This window comes from Drosophila mauritiana, chromosome 3R (assembly GCF_004382145.1).
Source record: "Drosophila mauritiana strain mau12 chromosome 3R, ASM438214v1, whole genome shotgun sequence".
NCBI classification, from domain to species: Eukaryota; Metazoa; Arthropoda; class Insecta; order Diptera; family Drosophilidae; genus Drosophila; species Drosophila mauritiana.
Genome location: NC_046670.1, coordinates 7,924,939 through 7,952,813, shown reverse-complemented (window position 1 = coordinate 7,952,813; position 27,875 = coordinate 7,924,939). Strand labels below are relative to the sequence as shown.

General features: G+C 46.2%; 2 protein-coding genes across 5 annotated transcripts in view; one reads left to right on the top strand and one right to left on the bottom strand.

The window, feature by feature from the left end:
• Positions 1-394: 394 nt before the first annotated feature.
• LOC117144407 (trithorax group protein osa) lies at positions 395-11,459 on the top strand. Of its 2 annotated transcripts, none has more exons than XM_033309546.1 (3): positions 395-716; positions 6,361-8,925; positions 8,990-11,459. In XM_033309546.1, exons 2-3 carry the CDS (start codon positions 6,370-6,372, stop codon positions 11,066-11,068), a joined length of 4,635 nt encoding a protein of 1,544 aa, XP_033165437.1. In that variant the 5' UTR covers positions 395-716; positions 6,361-6,369; the 3' UTR covers positions 11,069-11,459. The 2 variants fall into 2 exon arrangements, with proteins under 2 accessions (XP_033165437.1, XP_033165436.1); XM_033309545.1 differs by lacking the exon at positions 395-716 and adding an exon at positions 5,963-5,982.
• A 1,003-nt stretch (positions 11,460-12,462) lies between these two features.
• The window catches only part of LOC117146108, a 41,846-nt gene continuing 26,433 nt past the window's right edge, over positions 12,463-27,875 (bottom strand). Inside the window, exons 2-7 of one of the 3 annotated variants that reach the window (XM_033312091.1) lie at positions 27,283-27,404; positions 17,153-17,351; positions 17,008-17,093; positions 16,679-16,934; positions 14,823-16,618; positions 12,463-14,267 (exon numbers count right to left, since the gene is read on the bottom strand). In XM_033312091.1, coding sequence (XP_033167982.1) covers positions 13,436-14,267; positions 14,823-16,618; positions 16,679-16,934; positions 17,008-17,093; positions 17,153-17,351; positions 27,283-27,404 — 3,291 coding nt within the window. In that variant the 3' untranslated portion in view covers positions 12,463-13,435. Of the gene's footprint in view, positions 14,268-14,507; positions 14,545-14,822; positions 16,619-16,678; positions 16,935-17,007; positions 17,094-17,152; positions 17,352-27,282; positions 27,405-27,875 lie in introns of those variants that run through there. The other 2 variants (XM_033312092.1, XM_033312093.1) reach the window with 2 other exon arrangements.

The following is a 27,875-nucleotide window of genomic DNA, read 5'->3' as shown; positions in this document are numbered from 1 at the left end:
GGTCAGCTGGCCAGCTTTCGTTTGCAAACACGAATTGAATGGGCCAAACTATTGAAGTGGAAGTACGCAATTATGTTCTGGGAAGAAACTTTCTTGATCAATTAAGACATTAGGCTCTGAAATGTTTTTATCCAACTTTCTTATCACTAGAACCGAAACAGTTTCGCTCTTGTTATAGGGGTAACCTCGGAAGCGGTTCGTAAAATCTTTGATTGCAGTCAACAATTAAAATGTTCCACTGCAGTAGATTTGATTTTTGAATTTCCAACAGCAGTTGCAAGTTAACAGTGGCTCTGTTAACCGTTTGTAACCGCTGCCAGCCGTCTTACCAGTTGGCAGTGCTTTCTTTTTAATAAAAATTTCTTTTGTCGTCGCACAACTTCATTCAGTGTCTGGCCGTTGATGGCAACGGTCGCGTCGTGGTCTTCTCTTCAGATTCTTTCGCGGCAGAAATGCAAATACCAGAAATTCAATATTGAACGCGAGCCGAGAGAAAAGAAAAGTGCGAGACGTGTTTGGAAAATCGAATCGAATTTCGTACGGCACCGTCAACGGAAATCGCAACAACGGTAATTGTTGTGTGTGCCCGGTGAGCTCTTCCATTCGCCGCGAGTGTGCCAGTGTGAACTCTATTGGTTTCCCAAACAATCAACTAATTGTGGAATACTTAGGGCCACCGCAGCCAAGGATATCGACCAGGTTCAGCCAGTTTACGGGTAAGAATTGTGGGTTAAGCGGTTAGGAATGCTTGTCGGCCATTACGGTTGCAGCTAATTAGCATGCTGCACTCGACAAGGCACAAAAAATAGGCAAACTGCAGCGGGCTGTTGCTGGTCACCAGCTGGAAATCAGGGCAGGCCCAGCAACCCACACGACGAGTTCGTGCCTTAAGTCTTTTGTTTGGCCTCCGCTTTTTTTTTTTTTGTCGCCGGCCCTTGCACATATGGTGGAAAAACGTTACTTGAGTTTTTGTGCAAGAGAATAATTATGTACGCAACTAACTTGCAAAAGACGGCTTTTTATTTTAGTCTAGATCTCGCGTTGCCTTACTTACTTACCATCAAATTCGGATGACCTACAAATTGTGGACTACATGCTAATTGACGTTAACTTGTTTCCGAGATTCCGCATTCCGCTGGCCGAAAAATTGTCAGGTTCATTGACCATCGCCTGGCGTTATGTAAAGTGCAAAATAATTGAATTCTGGTAATGAATTCACACTTTGCATGAGTTTCAATGGATTGCGTGTCGGCGACTGTTATGCACTGGGCGCGAATTATTCAATACACAGACGAGGAGATAACGAGATCAATTGGCAGCCAACCGTTAGCTAATTTATTACTTTCCCAAAAGGTCGGAGCAGCGTTCCCAATAGGGAAGGAGTCCGCCGCCTGATTTATAGCCATCGCCAGCGACCCAAATTGAATCATACTATATGCTTAGCTATGCCGGGCAGAATCAGAATCAGAAGCAGAAACAGAACTTGGAGCCAAGCCATTTACTGGATGGCACGCGCGGGCGCAGCAATTTCTAATGCCGCAGCTATTGCAATTGCATTAAAAACAACCCAGCAAGCAGCCAAGTGAGCCAAAAAGCCAAGTGACCATAAAAGCCATGCCAGAGGCAGCAGGCCTAAACCGAATTACACTCGAGCTCTGGCCATTTATGGCTGCTTCTGCTCTGGCCGAGGAAGTCACACTTGGCCACCAAAAACGCACTGACAGCCTTGAAAGATTTATTGGCCGACCAGATCGGTGACGTGCGGCGATTCTGCAAAATGGGATACATCCATCGGCGAACATAGTCAATCATTGCGCTCGCTGCTTATCGGCCTTATCGCTGCTCTCTGAAATTGTTTTTCAAATCGGGCATCCGCGGCACTTTCCTTTTTATTTGGCCGACTGCAGCTCGTGCTTATGCTTTTGTTACACCGCGAAAAATATAATAAATCACTCACTTACAGCAATAATTATTTAGAATTGCAAATCAATTTACAAAGCTATAGCCATGATTATGATAATTTTTTCGCTGTATTTAAAGTTTTGCCAACTATCCAGCTGTCACTCTGTGCTGACCAGCATTTATGCACGCTTTTTCTTCAAATCAGCACTTGAGCAGTTTCCATTTGATGATGGTTCGGACAGTACTTTAATAATAGCAATTCCATTGTAAAATTCATACGGTCTGCGCATGTGTGCAGCGCATAATTTCCTCGCTTTGTGCCATAAGTTGTTGTAAATTTCGATTCGCCGTCGTCGACTTCATTAAAACTAATAAAATAGCAACAAATTCAAGTTTTGGAGTGTATGTGTGTGGTGTGGTGTGTGTGTGGCATTTGAAGTGCTCGGCTTGAACTTCACACTCTGGCGGCAAGCTGAAAATTTCACCATTTCTCTTTGAAGAACCTGCAAATGCGTATTATTATAATTAAGATTTCAGGCACGTTGCCTTGACTTTCATTGCCATTTTTTAGACGCGGTCAGCGGCTATTTCGGTTTATTGATTTTTAAGACATTCGGCTTTTAGTTATTTATTTATGTATGTATGTATTTATTTGTCTTCTGGCCTGAAGGAATTCCGCCCGTTTTGGCCAATGGGGTTATTCATTTCTACCATATATGCTAATCGGCAGTTAGCATGTGGGCGTCACTTTCTATCTTCACCAGCGAGAGAGCGGAAATCCGATCACGGATTTCCTTGGCCGTTGATTGCTTTCGGTTTGCGGGAATTCGCTCGAAATTTCGTGTGATTGCAACACTCGAATGATTCACGAGACTTTGGCCAAGGTGTTTGCACTTGCCAACATTTGTTAACGTTAACATCAGGCAACATCAGACCCCAGAGATCATAGCCGGGATTTATGGGTGTGTGTGTGTGGTGGCCAAGAGCGATTACGCACCTTAAAAAGTGAAATTTCTCGAGTTGTTTTGTTTCGCCTTCTCGTTTTTCGCCAGAAAGAAATGCAAATTAAATTCGAATGACTAAGACGGCGGCGATTTTGGGAATGGTATTAACGTAAAGCCATCAAAATGGAAACTGCCTAGGGTCGGGAAACTGACGCACGTTGTACACTGTTGAAAAAGGTAGTGATGAGCTCGACTGATTAAGCTATTAATCAATTGCGGCAAGTTACAAGCCAGAGATATAAAGATAGAGTTTTTGAATAACTTTAACATTTATGCTAGCCTTTTTTATGTGTGTACTTGTGGCCTCGAGCATAGGGTTTCCAAGCCAGGCTTCGTCCACATTCCAGTCGCACTCGCCACCGACTGTTTGTCCAATGATCGCTAACGGGGTCAGCTGTGCTACGTACACGGGCTTTAGCCGCTTCGCTCGCAGACGTTGTTGGTTTATTTTGTGGTACCACCATTGGGTATTGGGTATCTGGCATCTGGTATCTGCCCGGCTGATTCACCGAAAAAGCAACAGCAACAGAAACAGTGGAAAAGAAATGAAACAAACGTGAGGCAGACCGGCGGGCAGGAAGACGACTGGCTTCCTCGGTATTTGGGATCAGAAGTTGCCTCATACGGCGGACAGCGGTGCCAAGGGGGCAATCAAAAATTTCACTGATTTTAATTATTTTATTTTTTTGATTTTGCGTCCTACCGTTCTGGTTTGGCTGCTTTTGCCGTTGCGTTGCGGTTAAAGTTGAGGCATAAATTCGGTAAGCCATAAATAATTCTCTCTGCCTGGCGCCGCACCACATCACATACAGCCGCAGCACAGGCAACAGCACTCAGAAGCTGAGCGAGAAATTTTTGACTGCCAAAAGTGAAAGTTGCAGCTGCTGCTGGCCGTGCCATTGAAAGAAATAAGAAATGTAGGAAAGCGCCGAGTCCCCCCCATCAATCCCCCGAATCTGGTTTAAAAATTAGCTCGCCAGAGACAGTTTAAGTTGAGTCTTAGGGTTTTTGGGAGCCCCTTTTCGAGATTGGCCCGGGTGTCTAATGACTCCGCTGGCTCTGCTCTTTTGTCAACATTGGCCGCAGGGGGCGAATTAAGCATTTTCGCTATTATGTGTTTCGTTTTGTCGTCGTAATTATGTTTACCACGCTTTTGATTGCCACTATTTCGGTGCCATTAAAACCTACACCTAATTGCTGTGGTCCGTAATAGACGTGCGACTTTTTCGGGGCGTCTTCCTCTGAAGAGCGACACTTCGCAGCGGGCGGGAGAAGGGGAAAGTTGTGGTGTTTATGCACTTTATGCCAACTTTATTGTGGGAACCGCGTCCGGTCGTCCGGAATGAGTTAATCAGAGAGCAGGGCGAATTGTGTAATGGGAAGGGAAAGTGCGGCAGGGAAGCGACAACGCTAATCCGCAGACTTCCTTGCCCAGGAAGTGGGTCAGCAATTGGGTTGGGTTCGTTGAACCCACAAAATTTGGAACTGGAATGTCGCGACCAATAACTCGTTTCAAAATTCAAATTTAATTAAATTAGCACTTTCTACGCGACAAGAAAGCCGTGCCTCACATATTGAATAATAATTACAAACAATTAGCACAGTGACCCAGATGCGTAAATTATGAAAATGAAAATGCAGCACTGGCCGCCCAGAAAGGCCGCCTTCATCGGCGGCACTCATAATGGAAAGTGGCAATCAAGTGCGGCTCAAATGTGCAATGAAACCGTGTTCGCATATTCAAAGACTTGTTGACAAGAAGTTTGTGTCTTGAGTCTTTCGTTTGCCTCACGCATTTCATCGCTTTCGGGCGCGTGCTCTTTCAACAATCCAGCCAGATAGCCAGCCAATCCATGACAGGTTTGCCATTCATTCGCCATTCGAAGTTCTACAGGAGGATGCTCTGTGGCCTCTGCTCATGCTGCTGCTCTTCGGGTTGTTCTTTTTTATTAGCATACTGATAAAAGCGAACTTGGCCGTGTTAGCATGCGCGATGTGGACATTAATAATGTGATGGAAAAAGCAAACAAGTTCCTAAATTGTGACCCAATTACCCAGTTAACCAGTCTGTTGATACAAGTTCTTCCACTCGCTCTTATGAATTACAGCCCATCGACGACGAGGCAGGCAAAATTGAGGCAAGCAAGCTTAGCATTTGCATAACACTTTGTCTGAAATCAAAGAACACAAGAAAGCACACAATCGCTGGCCAATTGACAATTGAAATGAAAGTTGGTAGATGGTAGAAAACACGCTGCACTCAAATGGCCAAGCTCTTAGATCGCAATGATTTCGTGTGGTGGCACATGCCGCATGCAATCGAGAGGAAATCTAGACCATAATAATAACAGCGGCAATTTGGAGACACCACTGCCAATTGCCGCAATTGCACTTTCATCTGGGATTCTTGCTCGAACTGCTCGAGTCCCAGTGAGCAGCGGTGTGCCTGCGGCTATCTGAATAAATTTCTACATGGCTTGATTGACAGTACGCGGCGATTAAGCGCATAATGAGCCTCGCTCCTGGCTGAATGGATTTGACATTGATGCTCTTATGGCTGCTCTCCGCCGTGGAGTCAGTCATAATTAGCGCTGGGTATTTCGGCTGGGTGACTTTATCGATGTAGTATTTGATTGAATGAAAGTTGAACTGTGTTTTTGAAAGTGAATTTCTTGTCACGGCAGAAGAAGCGGCGAATCGAAAGCACTGGCGGCGGCGGCCCAATCGATTTCGGATCTTTTGGCTCTTTCGGCTCATTTTCTGTGGTTCTGCAGCCATCGTTGAGCATTAGACAATAGCAAACGTGTGTTGGTTAGGCCAGCGGCTGGCATTTGGCTCGTTTGACATAACCACCACAATGAGCGACCACCACAACAAGCCACAACTCCCAGACGGGTTTTCCACTCGCTGCAAAAACTGGCTGCTCACATTTGGTAAAATTTCACTTTTTCCTTTTATTTGCTTGCTGGCCGCAACTATTGAAGCAGCTTTTTATGAAAATCAAAGCAATCCCATCCAGTCACTTGTCGACCAGAGTCAGTGCCAAATTGGGAGTGCACCAGTTGTGTTGTTAATTGTAAGCGACACTGCCAGCCGATGTTTTGATCTGCAATCATAACCCATCCGAAGGCCACAAACGAATAGTACTGGGCTCTTTGTTTTGGCCAAAACACTTCTCGCAAAGAAGCAGACACGGTCATGTCTCAATTAAGCCAACCTACGACGGCGCTTGGTCTGCTGACAAATTGCCGAGTGTCGGGACTCGAAGCAGCAACACCAGCAATATCAGCCGACTGGCTGCAATTTTCGCACCATAAATGTGGAAGCGGTCCGTTGTCAAAGCGTTTGAAGTGACAGCGGCCTTGTGCAGACTCTGAAATCAAGAGTGGTTTCGGCTTGGGCGGAAGGTCTGCGATTCAAGCAAAAAGTTTTAATTTCGTTTCTCTCCTTGCAGCCAATCGAAATGGAAGGCAGTAGCAACTCAGGGTTGCTGCTGGCAATAATGTTGCTGCTGTGCACAGCAGCAACATCGAGCGGTGAGTCCACCACGGAGACTCCATCGGCCCTGTTGCCCTTGGAAGCCAGGAGTGCTGATGTCTCCGGCGAGGAAGATGTCATCTCTACAAGCTATGTGCTGCCCAATCAGATTTTCAACGAGGGAAAACCGTACTATGCGCGCCAGGATCCCGTGTCTGGTCAGCTGGACTTCAGTGCCAAGAAACCGGCGGGAATTCAGCCGGAGGCCAATGAGGTGCTGGATCCCAACGAGAAGATCGTGCTGAGTGGCGGCAGTTCGCCCAACATACACGACTTCTTGAACCTGCCCGTGAAGTACTCCTCATCGAAGTTTGTTTATCCGCTGGTCTCCAGTTCGTATGCCAACTTGAAGTACCAGGGCAGTAACAAGAATTACATAACCAACAAGAAACCCACTTCGGTGGTGGCTCCCGTAACACCCCCACCGCCCAACTATCATAGCTCGAACTTCTTCACGGTGCCAACTACTAAGTTAACTGCAGTGACACCCACGGCAGGAGCTTACTATCCTAGTAGTCCCTCCACCAGCACCAGCACCACCACGTCTACAACGACAACCACGACAACAACCACAACTCGGGGAACTTTGCCCCCTTCGAGGAAACCAGTTACCACAACTACAACTACGGCTCCAACCAGCCCGGCGGCCAAGTACACCACCACGTCAAGACGCCCCATTCCTCTGCAGACTGTTTCCACGACCCCACAACCTCCGCGCACCAGTACCACCCGTAAGAAGTTTGTGCCGACCAAGAAGTACAGTCCCACGGTGCCCAGCACCAGTGGCAGGCCAACGGTTGGGCAAGAGGATCAACGTCCGGTGAAGTCATCGACCAGACCAACTCCCAGCAGCAGCGATGTGGCCCTCACCACACACCATGCCACGCCGCAGGCAGCTATCTTCCCTACGGAGCCTGCCACAACCACCAAGATGTACACCACATCGAGCACAAGTGCACCTGTGGTATTCACCGAAGGACCCACGCCCCCACCCGCCTTTAGTCCCATTCCGGGAACTGGTATTCCCAACCTGGATCCAGCCGACGTTTATCACACGCTGGGGCAGAAGAACACACAGGCGGAGGAGCAGCAACAGCTGCAACTGGAAAAGCAGCAGCAGATGCAGAAGCAACAGCAAATACAGCAGCAGCAATATCAGGAGCAGCAGCAACACCAATATGAACAGCAGCAGTATCAGCTGCAATTGGAGAAGCAGCATCTGGAAAAGCAGAAGCATCCGTACCAGCAGCAACTGGAAAAACAGCAACAGCAGCAGCAACAACATAACCAACAGCAACACCAACAGCAACAACATCAGCAACACCAACAGCAACATATACAACAGCAACATCAACAGCAGCAGCAACATCAGCCACTACCGCCAATTTTGCAACAGCAACCATCTCCGCCAAAACCTCCCATGACACTCAGCGATATATTCAATAGCTTGGCTGAAGAGGAATCCAATGTGGCCCAGAACTACCAACAGAACCAGGGATTCGATGCCCAGGGCAATCTCATTCAGCCCATTGCACCATCCAAGCCATCGCCCTTCGCCATGCAGCAGCCAGGAACTCAGCAGCAGCCGGGAACACAGCAACCAGCACCACATAAACGACCCAGTCCCAACGAACAGAAAGTGATCTCAGGTAGCCAGGAGAACTACAGCAACGAGTACGTGTCCTACCAGGTGCAGCAGCCGAACATGATGCAATACCGACCTGTGCCGGGCCAGATCAATAATGTGGTGATTTCGCCGGGACAGCAGTCAGCCTCGTTCGTTCTCGGCAGTCAGGTGCAACAGGTTAGCGTGGGCCATCCGAGCATTGAGAAGGAACCACTGTTCGCCAAGGACACGCCAGGTGTTCAATATGGTCAGGTTATCAACGAGGACATTGGCAACATTAAGCGACCCCTCAAGGAACCACTGCCTCCGCCACCGAACTTCCAACAGATGCCAAGCATCCAGCAGAACTCAAACTTCCATCAGAACGGAAATGTGGCGACATCGGGAGCACCTGGAACCGTTTCCTACCAAGAGCCACCACCAGAGGCACCGACTCCCTATCAACAGCTTCCCCTAATCGGTTCCAACAAACGACCATCAAAGAAACCCGTGACCAAGCCCGAGCAGCCTTCTCATCCCTACCCACCACAGCAATCTTCGACCCCACAGAAACCACAGCCCACTCCGCCGGTTTTGATGCAGGGAGAGGATACCAAGGAACTTCTTGTCTCCACCAACATTCGTTTCCCAGCCCAGGGTGAAGAGTCACTGGAAATGCCCTCCTCCGCTGTGATGCAAGGTCCTCCGGCGGGACCAAGCATTAATGGCCATGCACAACCATTAAGTCTACAGCAAATTCAGAACTCGAATCCTGTTGTCTTTCCCAAGCCCATGGATGAAGTAGCTCCTGGCAGCGCCAGTGTGCAGATCCAGCAGCACGAAGTGCTTAACCTGAGCCAGCAGAAACAACCATTGGTAGGTCCCTAGTTTAGTAAATTCAAATAATTGTTTTATAATATATTCCAATCTTCATCCATAGAAATTCCCTGCTCAACAGCCTGGCGAGCAACCCTCACTGGAAATGGAGCCACCTCCGCGATACCCAACCACAGTGCCAGCTCATGCGCCACCGACTCCTGGCAAGCGACCACTGGGTACACCACCACCTTCCAACTTCTATAACGAGTACAACCGGAAACCACAAAACGGACCCCGTCCAAGCAATCTGCCAAATATTCTGCCACAGTTCCGCCCGAATGCCAAGATTTCCAGCGGACATCCGCCTGCCTTAAAGCAGGAACCGGGCAACATCCGTCTGCCTCAGCAAGGTGGTCCCGGTCCCAAACGTCCTTATAATCCTGCGATGCAACCTCAGTTTGCCCATCGCCGTCAGCCTTTGCACCAGCAGCATCAGCAAATGATGCAGAAGCGATATCCCATGAATCGCATTTCGGAGTATCCCGTGGGACCCGGTCCAGGAGGAGATGTTAATAGGAGAGTTTACAGACTTCCCCCTTATGGAGGACAGAATGTGCCCTATCTGCCCGATCATATGTATCCCCGTCGCCCCCAGGGCCCTGGTCCATTAAGATCCGTTGATGGCTATCCCGCTGAGCGACATGCACCTTCATCGGAACCCTACAAAACGATCGATGCCGAGGCAGCTGCCGACTTCGAGGAAGAAGATCTGGTGATCAACGATCCACCACAGCCCGTGACACCTGGCAAGGATCGCAAGGGAGCGGAGGAGACGAAACTAGAGCCAGTGGTCACATTACAAATGTTGCAGTCACAAAAGAAGGCTGTGAGCCTGCCTGGCGATGATACGGGTGCAGGAGAGATCCAGGTCACGGCCGACAACGATCCCCAGGAAGCTGAGGCCTCCAAGCTCAGCCAGCAAAAGCTGGATCCCAGCGGCATGTATGTTGTCTTTCCGATGAAGAATGCAGAGAAGGGACAAAGCGAAGGCGATGCTCCCTCAGCTCCTGCTGAGTACCAGAATACTCCCTTCTCCGTGATTCGCGATCAGCCACAGGAACCCATTCTCAAAAACAAAAAGCCACAATCCCTGCAGCAGCAGAACAAGGCACAGCAAGTTCCCAAAGATAAGTTCCCCTATCCCATCGAGAAGCCAGACCCATCCTTTTCAGAGCTCCACCCCGAATCGCAGACTTCTGTTTCCGGAGTCCTCGTAGCCCCAAGGATCATTACGGGAGCTATGGGCACTGGGACAGAGACACCCATAGCAATTGCCTACACGCCCACAGAGCCGAATCCATTCCGCCACGAACAGGGGCAGAAATTCTCCAATATCAATCTGGCCACGTCGGTGATCAACGAGATCCGACAGGACACCCAGACGGAGGAGGGTCTGAGCAGTGATTTCGATCTGCGTGGCCAGAACTTCGAGAAGGACTTCATGGCACCATTTTACCCAAGTGTGAGCCTAGGTGGTGCCAGTGGAGCTGCAGCATTAAATCCAGCGGCGCCGAGTAACTGGAACATTCTGCCCTCGACTACGGATCAGGCTATCTATGAGAAGAACAACATTAACCGGGCTGATGTGGAACCCACAGAGCAAAAGAAACCAGAAGAGGAGCAGCCCACAGCTAGTCCGCTGGTAGCGGAGAAACCTTCTGAAATGGACAGCTTCCAGCCACAACTTCAAGGTGGCTTCAAACCCATTTATCCCCCGGGCTACAAACACGTTGAGCAAGTGGAACAGGAAGAGATCGCAGGTGCCAAGAACGCTGGCAAGGACCAGCCAATCGCATTGCCACTGATGGGCACCACAGCCAAACCTTCGACATCAGCATCGCCAGTTAGCAGCAGTAGCAGTAGTTCCACCTCAACATCCTCTACCACATCCACGACCTCAACGACTCATCCACCGGGAGTAACGAAGTCGGATGTCACACTGGCCACCACCAAGGCGCCGGCAATCAGCACGAAGCCCACGCAGCGCAAGAAGTCCACCTTTGAGACGAGTCTGGCGGCCTTGCTCTTCGGAGACGAGGACGAGGAGGATGGAGCACGCAAGTCCGCCGAGCTACCGAAGGCCCAGGTCGGACCCAGAAATGTGCCCCGAATGGGTCCCCGAAGTCTGACGTTGAGCTAAGCGGATCCAAGGATCCCCAAAACTAGTTTAGTCCAATTTTAGTTTGTATTATTTATTCAAAGTTTATGAGACAGCAGGGATATGCCCTGCTTAGAGGTAGACCATGTGGTAATCTAGTTCTGTTCTACAGCTTATAGTTAGTAAGCTCACCTTTCCAGATATATAGACCATCGCCACCAACGAACACTACGCCCCACGATCCCAGCGACTTTTGCGAGTCTGATTTGAAATGCGAATCACTTGAACTTTCTCATTTGACTCCCGAATCGTCGGAAATGAGATAAAAGCTTTTTACTCAATTTAACAACATAAACTAAAATAGTACTCACAATTTACCCAATTACTGTACCATAGAAAACCATGCAAAATAAACATAAATCTGATAAAATAATCAAAGTCGTTGAAAATGTCTTTTTTTTTAAGAAATTGGCGGAAAACAAGTAATGTGAAAATTAAACAAACAGATCTGACATGATATTATTTTTACCTAATAGACATAATAACTTTTTACCCATCTTAAACAAATTTTACAGTAAAATAATTTTTCAGTGTATACTTTTAGGATGAGACAGTTAATGATCTTGGACGCTATACTTACACGACGACCCTGGTTAACGTTATCCAATATTGATAAATTATAGAATCGGTGGATTTACTATATCAGTATCTTTATTATACGAGTACATTAATTCAGTTTACAGTTTTACAAAATTATTTGTTTGCCTGACATGTTTTCGTTCTTCGATTTTAAATTTACGTTTTTTTAACATCTGTTAAAAGTCGAAATTAATTTCGTTTGTGTCTGGGATGGACTGCGATTTCAATGTTGATAATAATATATATATATATATAATACTTATTCGTCATCGACTCAAGTCGGTCGTTAAAGTGCATTAAAATGATTGATTGGCAACCGGAAATGAACTTTAAATTCATGATTTTCTAATGTTTTGGCTTTACTTAGAACCCATTAACAAGACGATGCAATGAGGTTGATGTGTTATGATCAAATGGACGACTTAAATTTCTTAACAATCTTCTTTATATGTACACATATCGTACTTTATCTACAACTGCCACGGAAGTCGCACTTATCCTAATTAATTGTTTAATTTTCTGTTCAACAGTGTCTAAGTTGGTAAAGTAAGATGCTTCAGTTGGAGCCATTATTTCCTAAAGAATTCTTGATAATATATTCAATTTACGGATATATTTTCCTATCATCAGTATAATGGAAACTACTAGCCAATTGAAAAATGATGGCTCAGTCTTCGCCTTGCTCTTGCAATATATGTTATAATTGAAGTGTAATTGCAGCCAAATTTCATTTACCATATATATGTAAGTTCGATTGTAAAGGACACACAGAAAGAAATAAAACAAAATGTCATGTCCCATAATACTCTTTATAAAATCTGAATTTACCAGCCAATATATGAAATGGATCTGCTGGGTGTAATGTATACTCATGTATTTATTTGTAATGCAGATACCCACATATTTGTAACGTAAGAATCTAAAACTAAAGTCATAAGTCGTGTTTAAGCCGAACGGGATTGGCCAATGATAAGTGTTCTTGCTTCTCGAATCGATCCGGGATCATCTGTACAATTTTCGAGGGAAAGGGGGCTTCAAGTCTTAAAACCTCAAGTCTACGTAATCATTTAAATTGGACCTTACGCGGTAATTAAACGTTACAGGTAAAATGTATATATTGCAATATGCCATTTTATGTATAAATGTGTGTATATTTGTATTGTATTTTAAACATAATATTTTTATACAGAGTTTAGACAAAATCAAATAAATAGCGCGATAAACTTAAAATTATATGTAAATGTATTCATAAAGAACAGCTATGCCATTTCATAGGAGTTTACCAGCGACAGATAATTATTAAGAATAAATACTTTCCATGATTGGTTTTTAGAATACTCGCTAATTTAGCATAATATATGTAGCGAAGTAAATTTGAAGGACTAGGAACCAGTACGACGTATGATTATGTTTATGTATATGCTTAATAATGGTAATTATATATAATTTTTTAACTTATACAAACGAAATTGGTTCTCTTATTGTAAGAGCGTGCATAATTTTTAGTAGAACATTTTGGCTTACTTACAATTGCGCTCTATACACTTGACAATAAGGAAATAAACTATTTACTTACAAATTAAACTTTTAGGCATCGTAAACTAACCAACTTTTGTGGGCAAAATTATTTGCGATTATTTTTTGTATTTTTATCAAGTGGTACTGCCAGGTATAAAGGAATCGTGTATGGGGATAAAAATCTCAAAGAATCGAACAAATAAGTTATTAAATATGAATCAGGTCGGGGTTTTCATCACAAGGTCACCCCAGCTAGCCGCCTTGCTGTTGCTTCTTTTTGTCGAATATGGGAAGCTTCGACTTGACCGCACCCTCGCACACCATCATCCTTTGCTGCGCCGGCTTCTTGTCCAGATCGAAGCACAGGCCATCCGCGTTCAGGTGCCGCTTGAAGTCCGAATAGCGGCGCGACTCGTAGGAAAGGTAGTTGGAACCCAGGGCAGAGGCAGCCACAGCAGCTGCTACCGTCCCGTTCCCATTGCGATGGAGCACCGAAGGCGGCGAGGAGTCCTGTCGCTTCCGTTCGAAATACTCCACTATCTTGGCGATCTGTGCGGATCTCGTGCTGGGCAGTGCCGTGAAGGAGCGGTCGTCCCAGAGCAGGGAGTCAGAGCCGGCCAAGCTACTTATATCATCGGAGCTATCCGTGTAGATGGACGAGGTGCGGTTCTTACAGTACAATAGTTGATTCGTTGCAAAAGGACTGCGCTGGAGCAGAGTATGAATCTCCGAGTCAAGAGCCAGTCGATTGATCAGGCTCGCCGTAGCCGCCATTTGGGACTCGCTGCCGTTCCCGCTGAGCAACGCATGGTGGCAAGTGTATCGTCGCTGGTGTGTGCGCCGCGATGCTACAATGTCGGCGTCCAAGTCATCCATCGAGTCCAACGCTGTGGATGATGAGGTATTTCCACCGATCACAGCGGGATCATTGTCGATCAGCAGCACCGACGAGGATGTCGAGGACGTATCGTTGAGCAAGTGGCTCTGCTGTTGTTGCTGGGCCGCAGCAGCGGCTGCAGTTACGGCGGCATTCGATGTCGAGGTGGCGTAGTAGCAGCAGCGACACAAACTCGCCAGTTTATCGCTAAAAGATAAAAATATAATCAGTAACTGGTTGGCAAGAACACAAATACAGCAGGCCCTACTTAATGTACCAAAAACATCAGACAAACAACATTCGAATAGCTTTTAAAATGCTTAATGGCTTTGTGATGAACATCGACTAATAAGATGGTGTTACACAAATAGCACGATCAAGAAAAAAGTGACTTATGATTGTGATTTTTATGCTTTAGCTAAACAAGTCACTTACGTTGCTTGTGCGTTAGGTGCTCGATATTTATACCGTGGCTGTGTTTAACCTGGGGTATGCCGAAATAATTATCATATATGCAACATTTTTCAAATTTAAGTTTGTATAAGTATATTCACAGATCATTTAGCTAACATCAAATACATCCATTATAAAAATCTAGTCTTCTGATAAATACAATAAAAGTTTCTAAGCCATTTAAGATACAATATAGTAATTACAATTCAGTTAAATTGAAATCCATACATTTAAGAGATTAACTCGAAAGTCTTTTTCTAATACGGTACGATTTTACGAGGCAAGTTAACAAATATCTAATGTACTCACTTGATTTCACTATCTGCGCTGACGCATGCATCGAGCATAAGCTGCGTCTTCAATTTCTCATAGCAGCAGTTGCTACTGTTGCCCCCGCCGCCGCAACCAAACCCCAACGATCCAATCCCGTTCAGTTGCCGTCCGAAACTGTTGTTGGTTATCGCCGCATCGGACTCTTCGTTAAAGCACGAGAAGAAGCCACTTTCTATGGAGTCCCGCCTCGTTAGGTTCGTCTTCAAGGGAAGCTGCTCACACGAGTTCTTCAATTCGTTCAGATCGCAGGTGTTTTTCAGTTCGTCGAGCTCAAGATCAGTGCAGGATGAAACGGACACCGGGGTTTCCACCAACCTGGTTGAGCAGCCAGACATGGGAGTGGGCAAAGCCTGCGCCGCGGCTGTTGCACCGCTACTCGCTTGCTCTTTTGATTTCTTGGCGCTTTCAGTCAGATCCTCACACGAATTGGACACACCCACTGACGCAGTCAACGTGATTGTAGATGCGCTGGCCTTCAGTAGAGTTGGACTCTCGAATTCACCAGTACTGGTACTTTTCATGCTGGTGCCATTGGAGCCGTGAAAAAGCGGATGCGTATACAAGGAATTCGCGCGGTATTTTCGAGCCGTTGGCACAGTGGACGGACGCACGGCGCTGTCATCGCTGCTCGATTCCGCATCTGCACAGTTGCCACCGCCATCGGGATCCTCACCTTCCGAATTGCAATCATCGCAGTCATCGTCATCGACTGGCAATGCTATTGGTGGTGGCGGAGCACTGGTAACTGCTGGCGGAGCAGCATTGCTGATTCGCTGAGGAAGTCGAAGCTCGATGGCGCTGTATTTGCGCGTCATATGCGGGGACACAGGCAGGCTCTTTGGTTCACTGGGCGTTGCTGCCGATGCCTTGTCATTAAGTTTTCCCGTTGCTGTTTCATCCGTACTCGTTCCTCCACCCTGAGCCACCGCTTTGCTCTGCATTGCGGCCAGTTCTTTGAAGAACGGCGCTAGCATCTCGAAGCATGAGCTGAATAGATCACCCACCCCTGCTGCATAGGTCTTCGGATTGGCGTCCAGGATTTTCTTGACACCACGCAGTTGCGCCAGCGCTTCAAACGGATTCGGTTTAGAGCCGTTGTGATCCTTTTCAGATGTCGGCTTGTACTGTGGATCCTTTAGACACATAGTTTCGCCCACTTTGCGCAGCGTGAGTACCGCTGGAACGGGCTTGGGAAGTGGTGGGGGATCTGGAATAGACGTGGCGGGCAACTGAACCGAGGAAAGCTGCCTTGGGGGCGTGGGTGAGTGTGTGGAGGAGCGCTGTCGTTGCATCTGATGACACCGCGCCTTGTCACTTGGCGACGTGTGCATGGGGAAGTGGATGATGTTCTCGCTTAGCGAGCGCCGGTGCAACAAGATCTCGGCCTCCAATTTCTGAGTAGCCCGTCGCACTCTAGACTTCAGTATATGATCATCAAAACCACTGCTTCCAGCAGATCCATTAGGCGTGCCCGGAAGCGCAGCCGAAGCAGACTTTTTACTTGGAAATCGAAAGCCGTCCTCGTCCACTTCCTGTAGATGTCGCGGTGTTAAAGTGCCAGCAGGAGCAGTAGAGATAGTGGCCACCGTGGGTACTGATGCACGAGGAGTCAACGTTACGTTCTCCGAATCACTGCCTCCGGGTGAGCAATTGATCAACTCCAGCGAACTGAGTGGACTCGCTCCGGCCGACGACTCGTGCTCGTATTTCTCCAGCAGCAAAGTCAACTTTTTGGTGGCATCGTGGAACGTGGGTCGGCTCTTGGCATCGTACTGTAAGTTATTGGAAGGGTTACAACACATTCTTTCATTGATTATAATTCCAAAACTCACCAGACAGCAGTAGAAGGCCAGGCGTAAAAACACAGGAGGAGTATCCATCGGACACAATTCTACAAATGCCAGGTAGTCCAGTCCAAACGACGCCGTGCGCGGCATCATATCCGGGTCCGCTTCGATGCGGGCTATGATCTCGCACTGAATGATGCCAAAGGAGAAGACATCGCTTGTCTGGTCGTACCACTGGCCCTTCAGGCACTCCGGACTAACCCAATACGGTGAGCCGACTGTCTCAAGGCGTGATTTTCTGCTGCAAGCAAGCCCATTTTGGATTCGTTTAATTAGAGTACAAGGATGTTATGTTTAGACCAGGATATACTTACGATTTGACTGGTATCTTTGCGGCTAGACCAAAGTCACCCACTACAGCTTCGTACTGATCGTTGGCCAGATTGCGAATAAGTACATTCTGAATGAAGAATCGGATTAGTAAATGACTTATTGATAATCCTTGCAGTTAGCGCTCACCTTGCTCGTCAGATCCCTGTGAAAGATGCCCGCGTCGTGGACGTAGGACATGCCGCGCGCTATACCCAGCGCCAGTCTTATCTTCTGCGTGGCGCTGAGCACCACCTCCTTGTTGGCCAGCAGCTGCTCCAGGGAGCCGCCGTTGATGTACTCGGTCAGGGCGTGCAGTTGGCCCTCCTGCACGCAAACGCCCATGAAGCTGAAGCGAGAGAGGAAGGAACACGGTTAGCTAAAGTTTGCCACTGCAGTGCAACTATTCGGTGCGGCCCGAATAAGTTTCACTTTCGATCACACAACTTGACGGGCACTGCAACTCCGCGGACCCCAGATTTCTTATCGCCGGTCGACATGCAATCGGCCACCCCCCACTGGTTGTTGGCATTGTTTCAGCCTTGATTCGATGCAAAATGAAATTGTAATTCGAATCCCCCGATGCGGCAGGAGCACGCAATAAAAAGAGAAAGTTTTCCCTTGGGAGTGGGAGTCAGGATGGAATGGAATCTCCTAGGATTTAAAGAACAAAGAAGCCACTTCCTAAGCACTCATCTCCACTTCCTGCTCAGACAATGTCAATGACTCCTAAGCCTAAGGAGCTCGCTCACCAGCCGCCAGCCACCGACTCACTCCTGGTGGCAGCACAATCTGAGGTCACCAGGCTCGGCAACCGGAACTGTAAGCTTATTAAGAAAATGGCAACGCATGCGTCTACCTTCTGCTAACTCCACTCCTTCCTCAAAACTTTGTGCAGCCAGGTAAAAAAGGTGAACTGCTGCCAGACAGGGCTGACGTGGTGATGCTTCAAGGTGACAATGAACTTTAGCGGAACTATGAAACCATGTCAGCTTGCATCATCATACTATGGATACCCTTATAATCAGGGTAGTTATATAAAACACCTTTGGTTAAATCATGCTGAGATGTTCTTGTAGAATCTATACCTAATATTTCCAGCCGATTAGCGCATGTGACTGAAGTCCCGTGCAGGTGTTCCGTACGTACGTACAAATGCCATATCGATAAGGGTTCACTTCCATTCCGTCTTCTGTCAAATGGTCTAATCGGACGTGCAGTCTTTATCTGCGCACATGTTTCTTTTTGGCCAGCCCCAGGTTATAGCCATGGCCCAAAAGAGTTGGCCAAATGGTTCCAAACTCTGCGTCGTGTGCCAGATAAGCTCTATCGCCTATATAATATAATCGTCACACTGCCCGGCACAAACTCAAGTGGCGTTTGAAAAGTTTGACTTACGTTTATGTGCTCGATTGGGCCATTAATTTTATTTATAAATATTTATTTAATTAGTTCAACCGCAGAGCAGCGTAAATCCCTAATAAATTTAGCAAACGGTGTGTGGGTTGGAAATAATTGCTTCGAACACGCAACCCGTCACCCCATCCACCGCAGAACGGACACCTTTCCGTCAGGCTGTCAATAAGGATACGACAACAGGGTCTCCAGGGTGCGACTGGACGCGTGACGTCAGGGCACCGGCAATCAAATGTTATGGCCACCCCGACGCCGTTTTAACAACCGAGGGGTCTCAACGCATTAACATACGAGTTGCAAAGGGGTTGGCCTAGACCACCAGTTGCATCGCTTGCCGACTGGCATTGGGAATCACAGCAGCCCGATGGAATCATCAGCGGTCTGCGGGGAAGCTTAATTGAAATCAGTCAGGTCACTGGCTTTCCGGCACTTAAACATGGTCCTGCAGTTCAGGTGAGAACAGTACAGTGGAGACCAAACAAAATGAACTGCTTGTTATATACGGAGTAGGATCTGACTATTTAAAACCAATCATAGTTTAAATAAATATTTTTTATTTCAAAATTTGTATGGAATCCATTGAGTGGTTTCTGTTCATAAGGTATATCTATACGCTTTTGTAACTCAATTAGTTTGTTCTCAGAAAATTCGATCTACAAGGGATCGACTGTATTACAATGCGCTATTACGCTGCATAAAAAATGGAAATGTCTTGGCCAAGAGGGCATGACCCTTTTTATATTTTCTTGATAGATGCCACGCCAGTGTGTGGCAGACACATGTCAGCCCTTCAGACAGCCCAAGGGCTCGGCCCGGCGCGGATCTGAAATGAAGTTATCACAAAGGCGAGACAAACGCGCTGATCCCAGGTGTTGACGGCGAAGGCAGGGGCTCCAAGGCCCGAGGGTTTTTGTCTGCCGCACATCCTCTCTGCAGCAGGAGAGACACACCTCTGCCCCCCATCCCTCGGTCTCTTCCCGCGACTCGTGGCCGTGGGTGCAGCAGGCTGCACTTCCATTTGCATGACCATCGCCGGGATTTACGGTTCTAATTCAATTTATTTCCCTGCGTGATACACGATTAGCGCCCCGAGTGAGTGTACCCCACACCCACCGCATGCCCTTTTCCTGCCCATTAGCGGCTTACATTAAGAGGATTTGCCTGCAGTTAACACCTTTAATGTGCGCTCTAAGCCGTTCTCAACTCAACGTGGTTTTGAAGAAGAGATCTGTTGACGGAAAGGATTTAATTGAAAAGCACAGAAACTGGTTTCGGATTTAAAATGCGAGTGGCTACCAACAACGTTTGATTGCACGCAAAGTACTTTGTTAATTGGGCAGTTAATTTATAACGCATTCATCAGGCTGGGTGCAATGTTATTTTCGGAACGCGAAAAGATTAATTAATTATCAAAAGGGGCGAAGGCAGAGCCATTTGCAGTGGGCGTCGCCAGACATTTTGAGGCGGGTTCGTCGACATCAAGCAGCATGGCCTGCAAATGCAAAGCAGTCAGTAGCTGGCCAAAAGATGAGGAGGAGGAGGTCCCAAAGGCGAAGGTGTCTCCATTCCGTTCCATTCTCTAGCAGGAAATGAATACACGTCGAGGGGCCCACTTGAGAAACTGCAGCTGAGGATGCCGGGAGCAGGAAGCGAAACCTACTCAAGCGGTTATAAGCCTCTGAAACTGCCGAAGAATCATTGTTCTGGCAGCATTTAGTTTTTCATTTTCAATTTGTTCTTTTTTTTTTGTTTCGCCAGCATTTTTGCCAGTTTTCCACAGTTTTTACCCTGTGATGTGGTGTTAAATTGAAATGTGCTGCTTGGCTAGGTGTTACAATATTTGTTACGAGCATCACACTGTTTTCCCGGGAAAAGCTGTACGTTCAACAGTCGGCAAATCGTCAGCCGGCATTTCTCTTGCAAGTTGCAATGAAAACCATAAATTGACACGTTTGCACGTTTCTCTCCCAAGACTGCGCCAATTGCTTTCCCAGACTTTTCACAGACGGAGTCGTCGTAGTAGTCCAACTAAGTCCGCTAACTGCCGCTGGCCAGCTTGGTTATTAGATAGACTAATAAAATGAAAAATCCCGCTGGAATTCTTTCACCCGTGTGTTGCAATAGCCGCCGCCGTCGCCGCCGAAGCATTTTATGTTGGCAAATCGAATTGGAGCATTGAAGCATTTTGCGCTTAATTGAAAATTATTACCACAACATCAGTGGCAGCAACAGATATTGCAACTGCAGCAGCAGCAACAACAGCAGCAGCGGCACGATCGCGGGGTTAAAAGGTTGACACAAAGTAAACAAAATTCGCTTTTAGGCAAACAGCAAATAACCCAAGACCAGGCCCAATGCCCAACTTCCAAATGAGAGACGGTGGCACTGGAGCAGCAGCCGCCGCCGGGGGCGTGGCAATGGGCGTTATAAATGGTCCTAAACGCTGCCAACTGCAATTACCATTCGGCATTTGCTGCTGTCGGGTAGTAACAACAGCAACAGCAGCAGCATTGCGAAATGAAATGATTGAATTTGGTTTTCAATTAGAAAAATATGCAAAACGTGATGCGAAAATTATGCAGATTGCAGCTGCAACAGCAACAGCAGCAGCCACATCCAACATCCAACAGTGGCTGCCACAACTTCCTCTTCTCGTTTTCACTGCTGACCGATTTTCAATCTAGTGGAAGCTGGTGCAGCCCAAAAAGAAAGCTCATATATCGCGGTGTGTTGCATAAATCTGAATATCTAATGCTCGCTTTTTGTTGTGCAAAATTGATTGAAGTGTATTGAAATTGATTGAAAGTTGATGACATAATTTCGTGCATACGAAAAACGCAGGCCAGAGACAAAAGACAATGGCCAAACGCAAACGCAAATGGGAAGTGAATGTTGGCAGTCAGTCGGGCCAAAAGACGGCAAGATAGATGAATGTTTTATGGGACATCGGGCCTGCCTGACACGTTTATTTACCATTTTACGGCTCTATTTTGTTTAGCTCATTTTTTCATGCGGAAGTTGACAATTACACAAGTGCGATTTATGCAGACAAATATGAGACGATTTATCGCTGGGAGATAAACGAACTAAAAATCCAGCGGATGCACAGTAGTGAGTAATGGCTGTCAAGAAACTTGTTACAACACGGCATCAGCAGCACGCAACTTGAGCAAAAAAAAGAAAGAAAACAAAATGGAATGCAAGGCAGGCTCTCATTAAATTCCAATCTGTATCTGCATCTGCATCTGTTGCCGAAAAAACCGCTGGTTATTGTGCGATACATATTACTCATGCTCTTGCTCATTTTTTCGGGTACATCAATCCTGCTGCTCTTCTTTTTATACTTTTACATGTGTTAGCACTTACAGCGGCGACAACAACACAATGTAATAATAATAATAATGCCGTGGGTTCAATGACTTGCAATTGCGTCGCATTGTCTTGGGTATGTATATAGTCATATCATTGTGGCTGAGACATAAAGCATTACCAAAATAAATAAAAATAACAGCAATATGCATAGCCCAGTTTTGGGTCAGTGAGTTTAGTTGTGCTTGGCATTGCCAAAAAGGCCAAAAAAACCATCTCCCTTCCCCCCAAACTGGATGATCCATTGATAATTGCTGGCTCTATGGAATGCATAATTCAGTGTTTACATTATCGGTTTAAATTTAGACCACACCTACATACTCTACGCTCCGTAAATAGGCGGAAAATCCGTGATGCAAATACTGCAGATACAGATACATTGACGTCAATCGAATCCAAATCGAACAAACTGATCATCACGGGCGTCTGAGAAACAAGCTGCCTAATGAAATTGCGCGCGACAGTTTACCAGGCCATGTTGATCATCAATCAGAAATTAACCCAATTTAGCTTTCTTGCACTGCCTGCAACGGTGGCAACGATCCGTGCCACACGGCAAAACACGGAGGCAGCAGAGCAGCTTCAATTACAGGCCATCGATCGACAATTGACAAACCCCAATCGACGAGCAAACATGAAAAGCTGCGCTGATAAAAGTGCGCTGCAAGTAGTCAACCAGTCTGGCAGTCCCGCCGTCCAGGGTATCCATTAAGCAATAAAAAGAAATGTTTATATGGCCGCAATCACATGACACGCTCTCTTTCGGCCTCGTGTTGCTGGATGTTGCAGCTAATGTTGCTGCTGCAGCAGGTGTTGCTGCTGCAACTTGTCAAAGTCTGAAGAGTCTGGTAACTGTACAAACTGCCCGGCGGCCAGAAATTAAGGACTCAATTTGGCCAGACACTAAATTCCCCATTATACTATGCACATATAGAACTTAATTATATATGCACCGATTTCGGAATTCACTCAAGCTGCTGGCGCGCTGCATGAATGGCCAATTTAGCCCATCTTGCACAATAAAATTCTCATTAAATTGTCAACAATTTTTTTTTGCCCGTTCTCGGCAATCTTTTCATTAGCCCGACAATGTGCCACCGCCGCCAATGGGGGCGCCCATTCAATTCAAGGCCAGCCATCTCAGTTTATTGGCAAGCATTTCATTTTGCTTCGCGTTTCATAAAAGGGGACAGAAATGAGCCGCCAACGCGCGGCGACACACAAATCAAGCCAAGACAAATAATGGCCGAGAGACAACAATGTGCAGTGGCCCCTCGAAAAATGGAGGCTTGTGGCAAACACATCATCGCATCTATACTATGCCATACCATACTATACTACACCATTGTATACTACCTATATGCAGGCATTCCGCCACCACAGACGACCTTCAAGTGACGCCGCGTCTCGACTCATCGCAAGATGATTGGTGGTAGCTCAATCTGACCGACTGGCTATCGAGTCATTCAATTAAGTGCAATCTGACCTTAGTGGCCACCTCTTGCAACGCCAACGCCGGGTTTATATCAATAGCTGAGCGGACTGATTGCCCAAGTCGCTTTAGATCGGGGTCAAAGCTGAATTGCAACTCGTGCGGAAGGGAGGGCTGAGAGCTCAGTGGTCCAATCCGCTGGGTTAGCACCTTAAGTCATTAACCCGCGCGCATTTGCATTCGCATGCCAACAATTTGTCAACATTTGCCCACAACTTATCACCTGCTTAGCATCGCAGCCAGGCGCAAAGATCAAGTGCCGCCGCCAAAGCAAAAGCTAAAACAGCAGCTCCAGCGGAATTTCCACCATTGTTTGCCGGGCCAAGAACTGTCACATGTCTTTGCGCGGTCTAAGTCGCGTTAAATGAGCGTTTAAATGGCTGTAAGCCAAAGCGGCAGCTTGTTTACCATTCCCCTGCTCGGTTGTTACAAGTGGAGTACACAGTTGTTCTTTCACCAGTTGATATATAAATGTATATACCATAAAAAAAGGGAACCCGGCGCCATCAGCGTCATCGCTATGTTTACATTCACAGAAAGCCACTCAATAATGTAAGTCAACTTGCAATGGGATTTGTGAGTCAAACGTTGGGTATGCTGCAGTGCATCATCAAGAGTTACGTAGTAAATAGTATTAAATAAAGGAGATATAAGGTATCCAATAATATAAATAATATATTATTGCTTAATTAGAAAATGATATCAAGCTTAGAGATTAATGCATACCTTCGATGATAAGTAACCTATCTGCTTTATTACATTTTCTAATTCTTAAATTTTGAATACCCATTTGAATTAATGTATAAGTTTGGAGAGCAGTTCCTAAAAACAAATACTACTACTACAATTAGCCAAATTTTCGCAGTGCATTAGTGGTGCTGCTGGGTAGCAGAGCATGGAGCAGACTATCTGTCAAGTTGGTGGCAGCCTGGGAGCGGCGACAGCTACAAGCCATGCCATGTGGGTGGGTGGGTGCCGTTGCTCCAGTGGGCCAATAGAGAGGCAGGGGCAGGGAATGCCATTCGCAATTGCCCGACTCGCTGGCTGTTCTCATTGTGCGACATTCCGCATTACGGCGGGCGCGTGATAAGCCCATAAAAAATACACGCCGCCAACGGCAACCACTCAACTAACTATCCTCAGTCGAGTGTGTTGTGAGAGTTTCAGTTTCAGTTTCAGTTTTGTGGCCAATAAGTCAGCTATTCGGGCGTGGGTGTGCATACTATGCGAGTCATTGCTGCAGTACTACATGGCGTGCTGCCGGCTAGAAAGGCGGTTTCAATTACCCAAAAGATTAGTTCTATTGCCGCTCGACTGCATCGGCATTACACTGATAGTCGGAGGATGCAACGGTACAGCTAGTTCTGGCTGCCAATCAATGGGCTTCATTAGCCGGATCGGAATGGATCGCATCGGATCGGATCGTGGAAGGCCGCCATGGGAGGCGGCCCGCATGGACGCCCAGCGGTGTAGCTGTTAAAATTTGACAGTTAGCCGACAGCCGCGATCGTTAGGCATCATTAAACGCGCCCGCCAACAAGAGCAGCGCCTAACTAACTAACTAACTGACTACTAACTGCCAGTCAGTCAGCCCGGTCAGTCAGTTGATCATTTGGACGAACTGGGAGCGGAGTGTTTAGCGATCCACGTCACTGATAAAATCACAAACGCGGATCGAGGATCGCGGATATGAGCGGGATTCAATCGCGCGGAACAGGCAGAGGTACTAGTACTAGTACCTACATGCATACACTGAGGCAAATCAAAACGCTCTTAAATTCACATGAAATTACGTATTATAATTGATTGATATTAGGGTCTATAGAGCAAATAACCATCCTATTTGAAGGGTCATTACATAAGTTATGATCATTCCCTGGAGATCTTTTGTTATGAAGTATGGAATTTTCTGTTGAAACTAAGGGGTAAAATAAAGTTTAAAAAATGAAAATATTTAAATGCTGTTAATTCCAACATATTGTTCTTGATTGCAACTACTTGTTCTCGCAGTGCCGCATTAATTGGCCCCAGTGTAAATATATAAATAGCTTTGCTGCAGGGGATCCATAAAAAGAAAAAGAATTAAATGCGTGCGCCTGAATTTTAATTTCACTATCCAGTCGACCGATGGCGCCACAGCTGCATTCCAGACTTTTCAGAAATTTTCATTTAGTGCCGACGAATAAAGAAAAGTTGGCAGCTGCTGGCGGAGTCGCTTTAGACTGGCTATGTTCCGCTGACCCAAATCCATCTCTCAACGAGCACACAGCGAAATAAGTTGGCCAGCCAGGGCATTTAATCAGCAGAATCCGTTGCATTTAATGCCCCGACTGCGATTCGCCGCACGTTTCTCACTCAGCTTTGTGTCAGAAAACAATCGCTAATGACAGATGTCATAAAATCAGTTGGGTTCTATTACTACTAACTCCTGGAAAACCCCGTGTGGGGTCAGATCAAATGGCGTTGCCTTAATCTTTCGGATTATACGAGGTTAAAGTTTGAAGAATGCCAACTAATATAGAAGACATGTCTCTTGCCACTTTCGGGGTGTTAACGTGGTAAATGAAAGGGCGGATCCAGACACACACACGCACACAGAGAAAGAGAAAAAGGTCTAAGCCAGAAATTGCATATTCATGGAGGCGAGCAGGAAAAGATGGGCGGTGCAAAATGGATTGGTCTGTCTGGTCTGGCATTTTGCGGAAAAAATGGCTAAAATAGAAAACGGCAACAGCAGCAGCAAAAAGTCCCTGAGAATTGCATACAATTGAAGTCGCTGCCATCAGACAGACACACTCATTGTTGCGTGCAGTCACGTGAGGATGAGACAAACTGAAAAAATAGTAGAAATATATTCGAAAAAAAAACAGAAACAATAAAAACATAAAACAAACGCCAGTGATGTGAGTAAGCGCTACGCAGCTTGGCAATTAAATCTAGTCAGGCCCGACAGACAACAATGTCATGAGCCTTTGCCATATTGTTTCAGACTCTGCCACTCAGCCAGCCAATTACATCAGCAGTTTTTTCTGTGACCCGTGAGAGGGTCGCCCAAACGCTTAGCAGCCCCACACCCAAACCACCACCCAACACACCTGGTCACTGCCAAGGTAATTACACAGAGAGTCGCTGCTGCAGCCTGAACTTGACCTTTGCGCGGGCATCGGAAATGAAAATTTTGTGCGATTTTGGACTTGAACCCGCCGCTGCTCTGAACTTCAACTGAAACTCTTTCAAAATGCCAAAAAAACAAATGGCCAGTCGAAAAATATAAACAAACAGGCCAATCTCATTGCGGTAAACAGTAAATATTTGCACAGCATTAAATTGAAAGCACTCATACATATTTGTGTGTAAAAATAATATCCTTAATGATGTCAGTCAGCTGCCCCAGAAGCACAGATGTCAAGAGTTACGACAACAGGCGGAAAGTGATTCATACCCACCATATACTACATACAAACATATATGATCATTTCCATTTTAGCATAGGTCAGTATTATTTTGATGATGCCAGCAGCAGCAGCCCCTAAGTACTGAAATTGAGTGTAAAATATGCCAAAAACTGAATTGAAACCGACCGAGAAGAACATGGGCATTATTTGCGTAGAATTCAAAATAAAGACCCCGCGCGATGAACCCATTAAATTGTTTACGTAATCCATTTAAATGAATGGTCAATTCGCGTCGAGGTGCGAACTGAATGCGTAAACACAATCGGGCCACATGATCATCAAAAGCTAAGGGGGGGGAGTAGTATACATATGTATGTAAATATGTGTGTAAATGCATATTATCAACCAGAATGGACAACAACAAGTAGCATTCATACATAAATAAGTAAAGTAACGCAGTCAAGTTTGCAATTAAAATCAGCGAATGAGTCAGACCATCGAGTTTGGCATTGACCCATAAGATGCTTTGCTTTGCTAGCGATTAGAATGGGTATTTTTAGATGATAAGCAAACTTGATATTATGCACCATATAATATTATAGACTTACCTCAATATATTCGCATGCGATAGTTTATTCAGCAGCTGCACCTCCCGCAGCATATTCGGTCGATTGGCCCGCAACTGATTCATCTTGAGCACCATCACCTGGCCGGTTGTACGATGTGTGACCTGCAAAATGGGAATCAGCAATCAGTATAAACATTGCCAAAATCAGAAACATGAAAATATATATGTAGCATATATATATAGCAAGCAGATCCATAAATCGTTCTGCTTGCCAGACAAAAAATTCAAGTGCAAAATGTGAGGACACGACTAAACTAAACTGAGCCAGGTACAACACATGTTCGATTTCCAGGGTCAAGTTCGCGTGGAAAGTTGTTGGCGAGTGCAAGGCAAATAGTTCGAGAGCCGGTGGATAATTGCATCGAAACAAGTGAGACAACAAGCAAAGTGGTTTTCACGGATTTGTGCAGACCAAATGGAAAATCAATAAACCCGTCTATCTATCTGCGCTCGCAATTTCTGGTCCAATGCAATTTGTTGGTCGTCTGCAATCACAATTAAAATTGTTAATTGAATTTGCCGTTTCCAGATGGGTTGGGTTGGGTTGGTAAGAGGTACAAACGCCCACCAAAG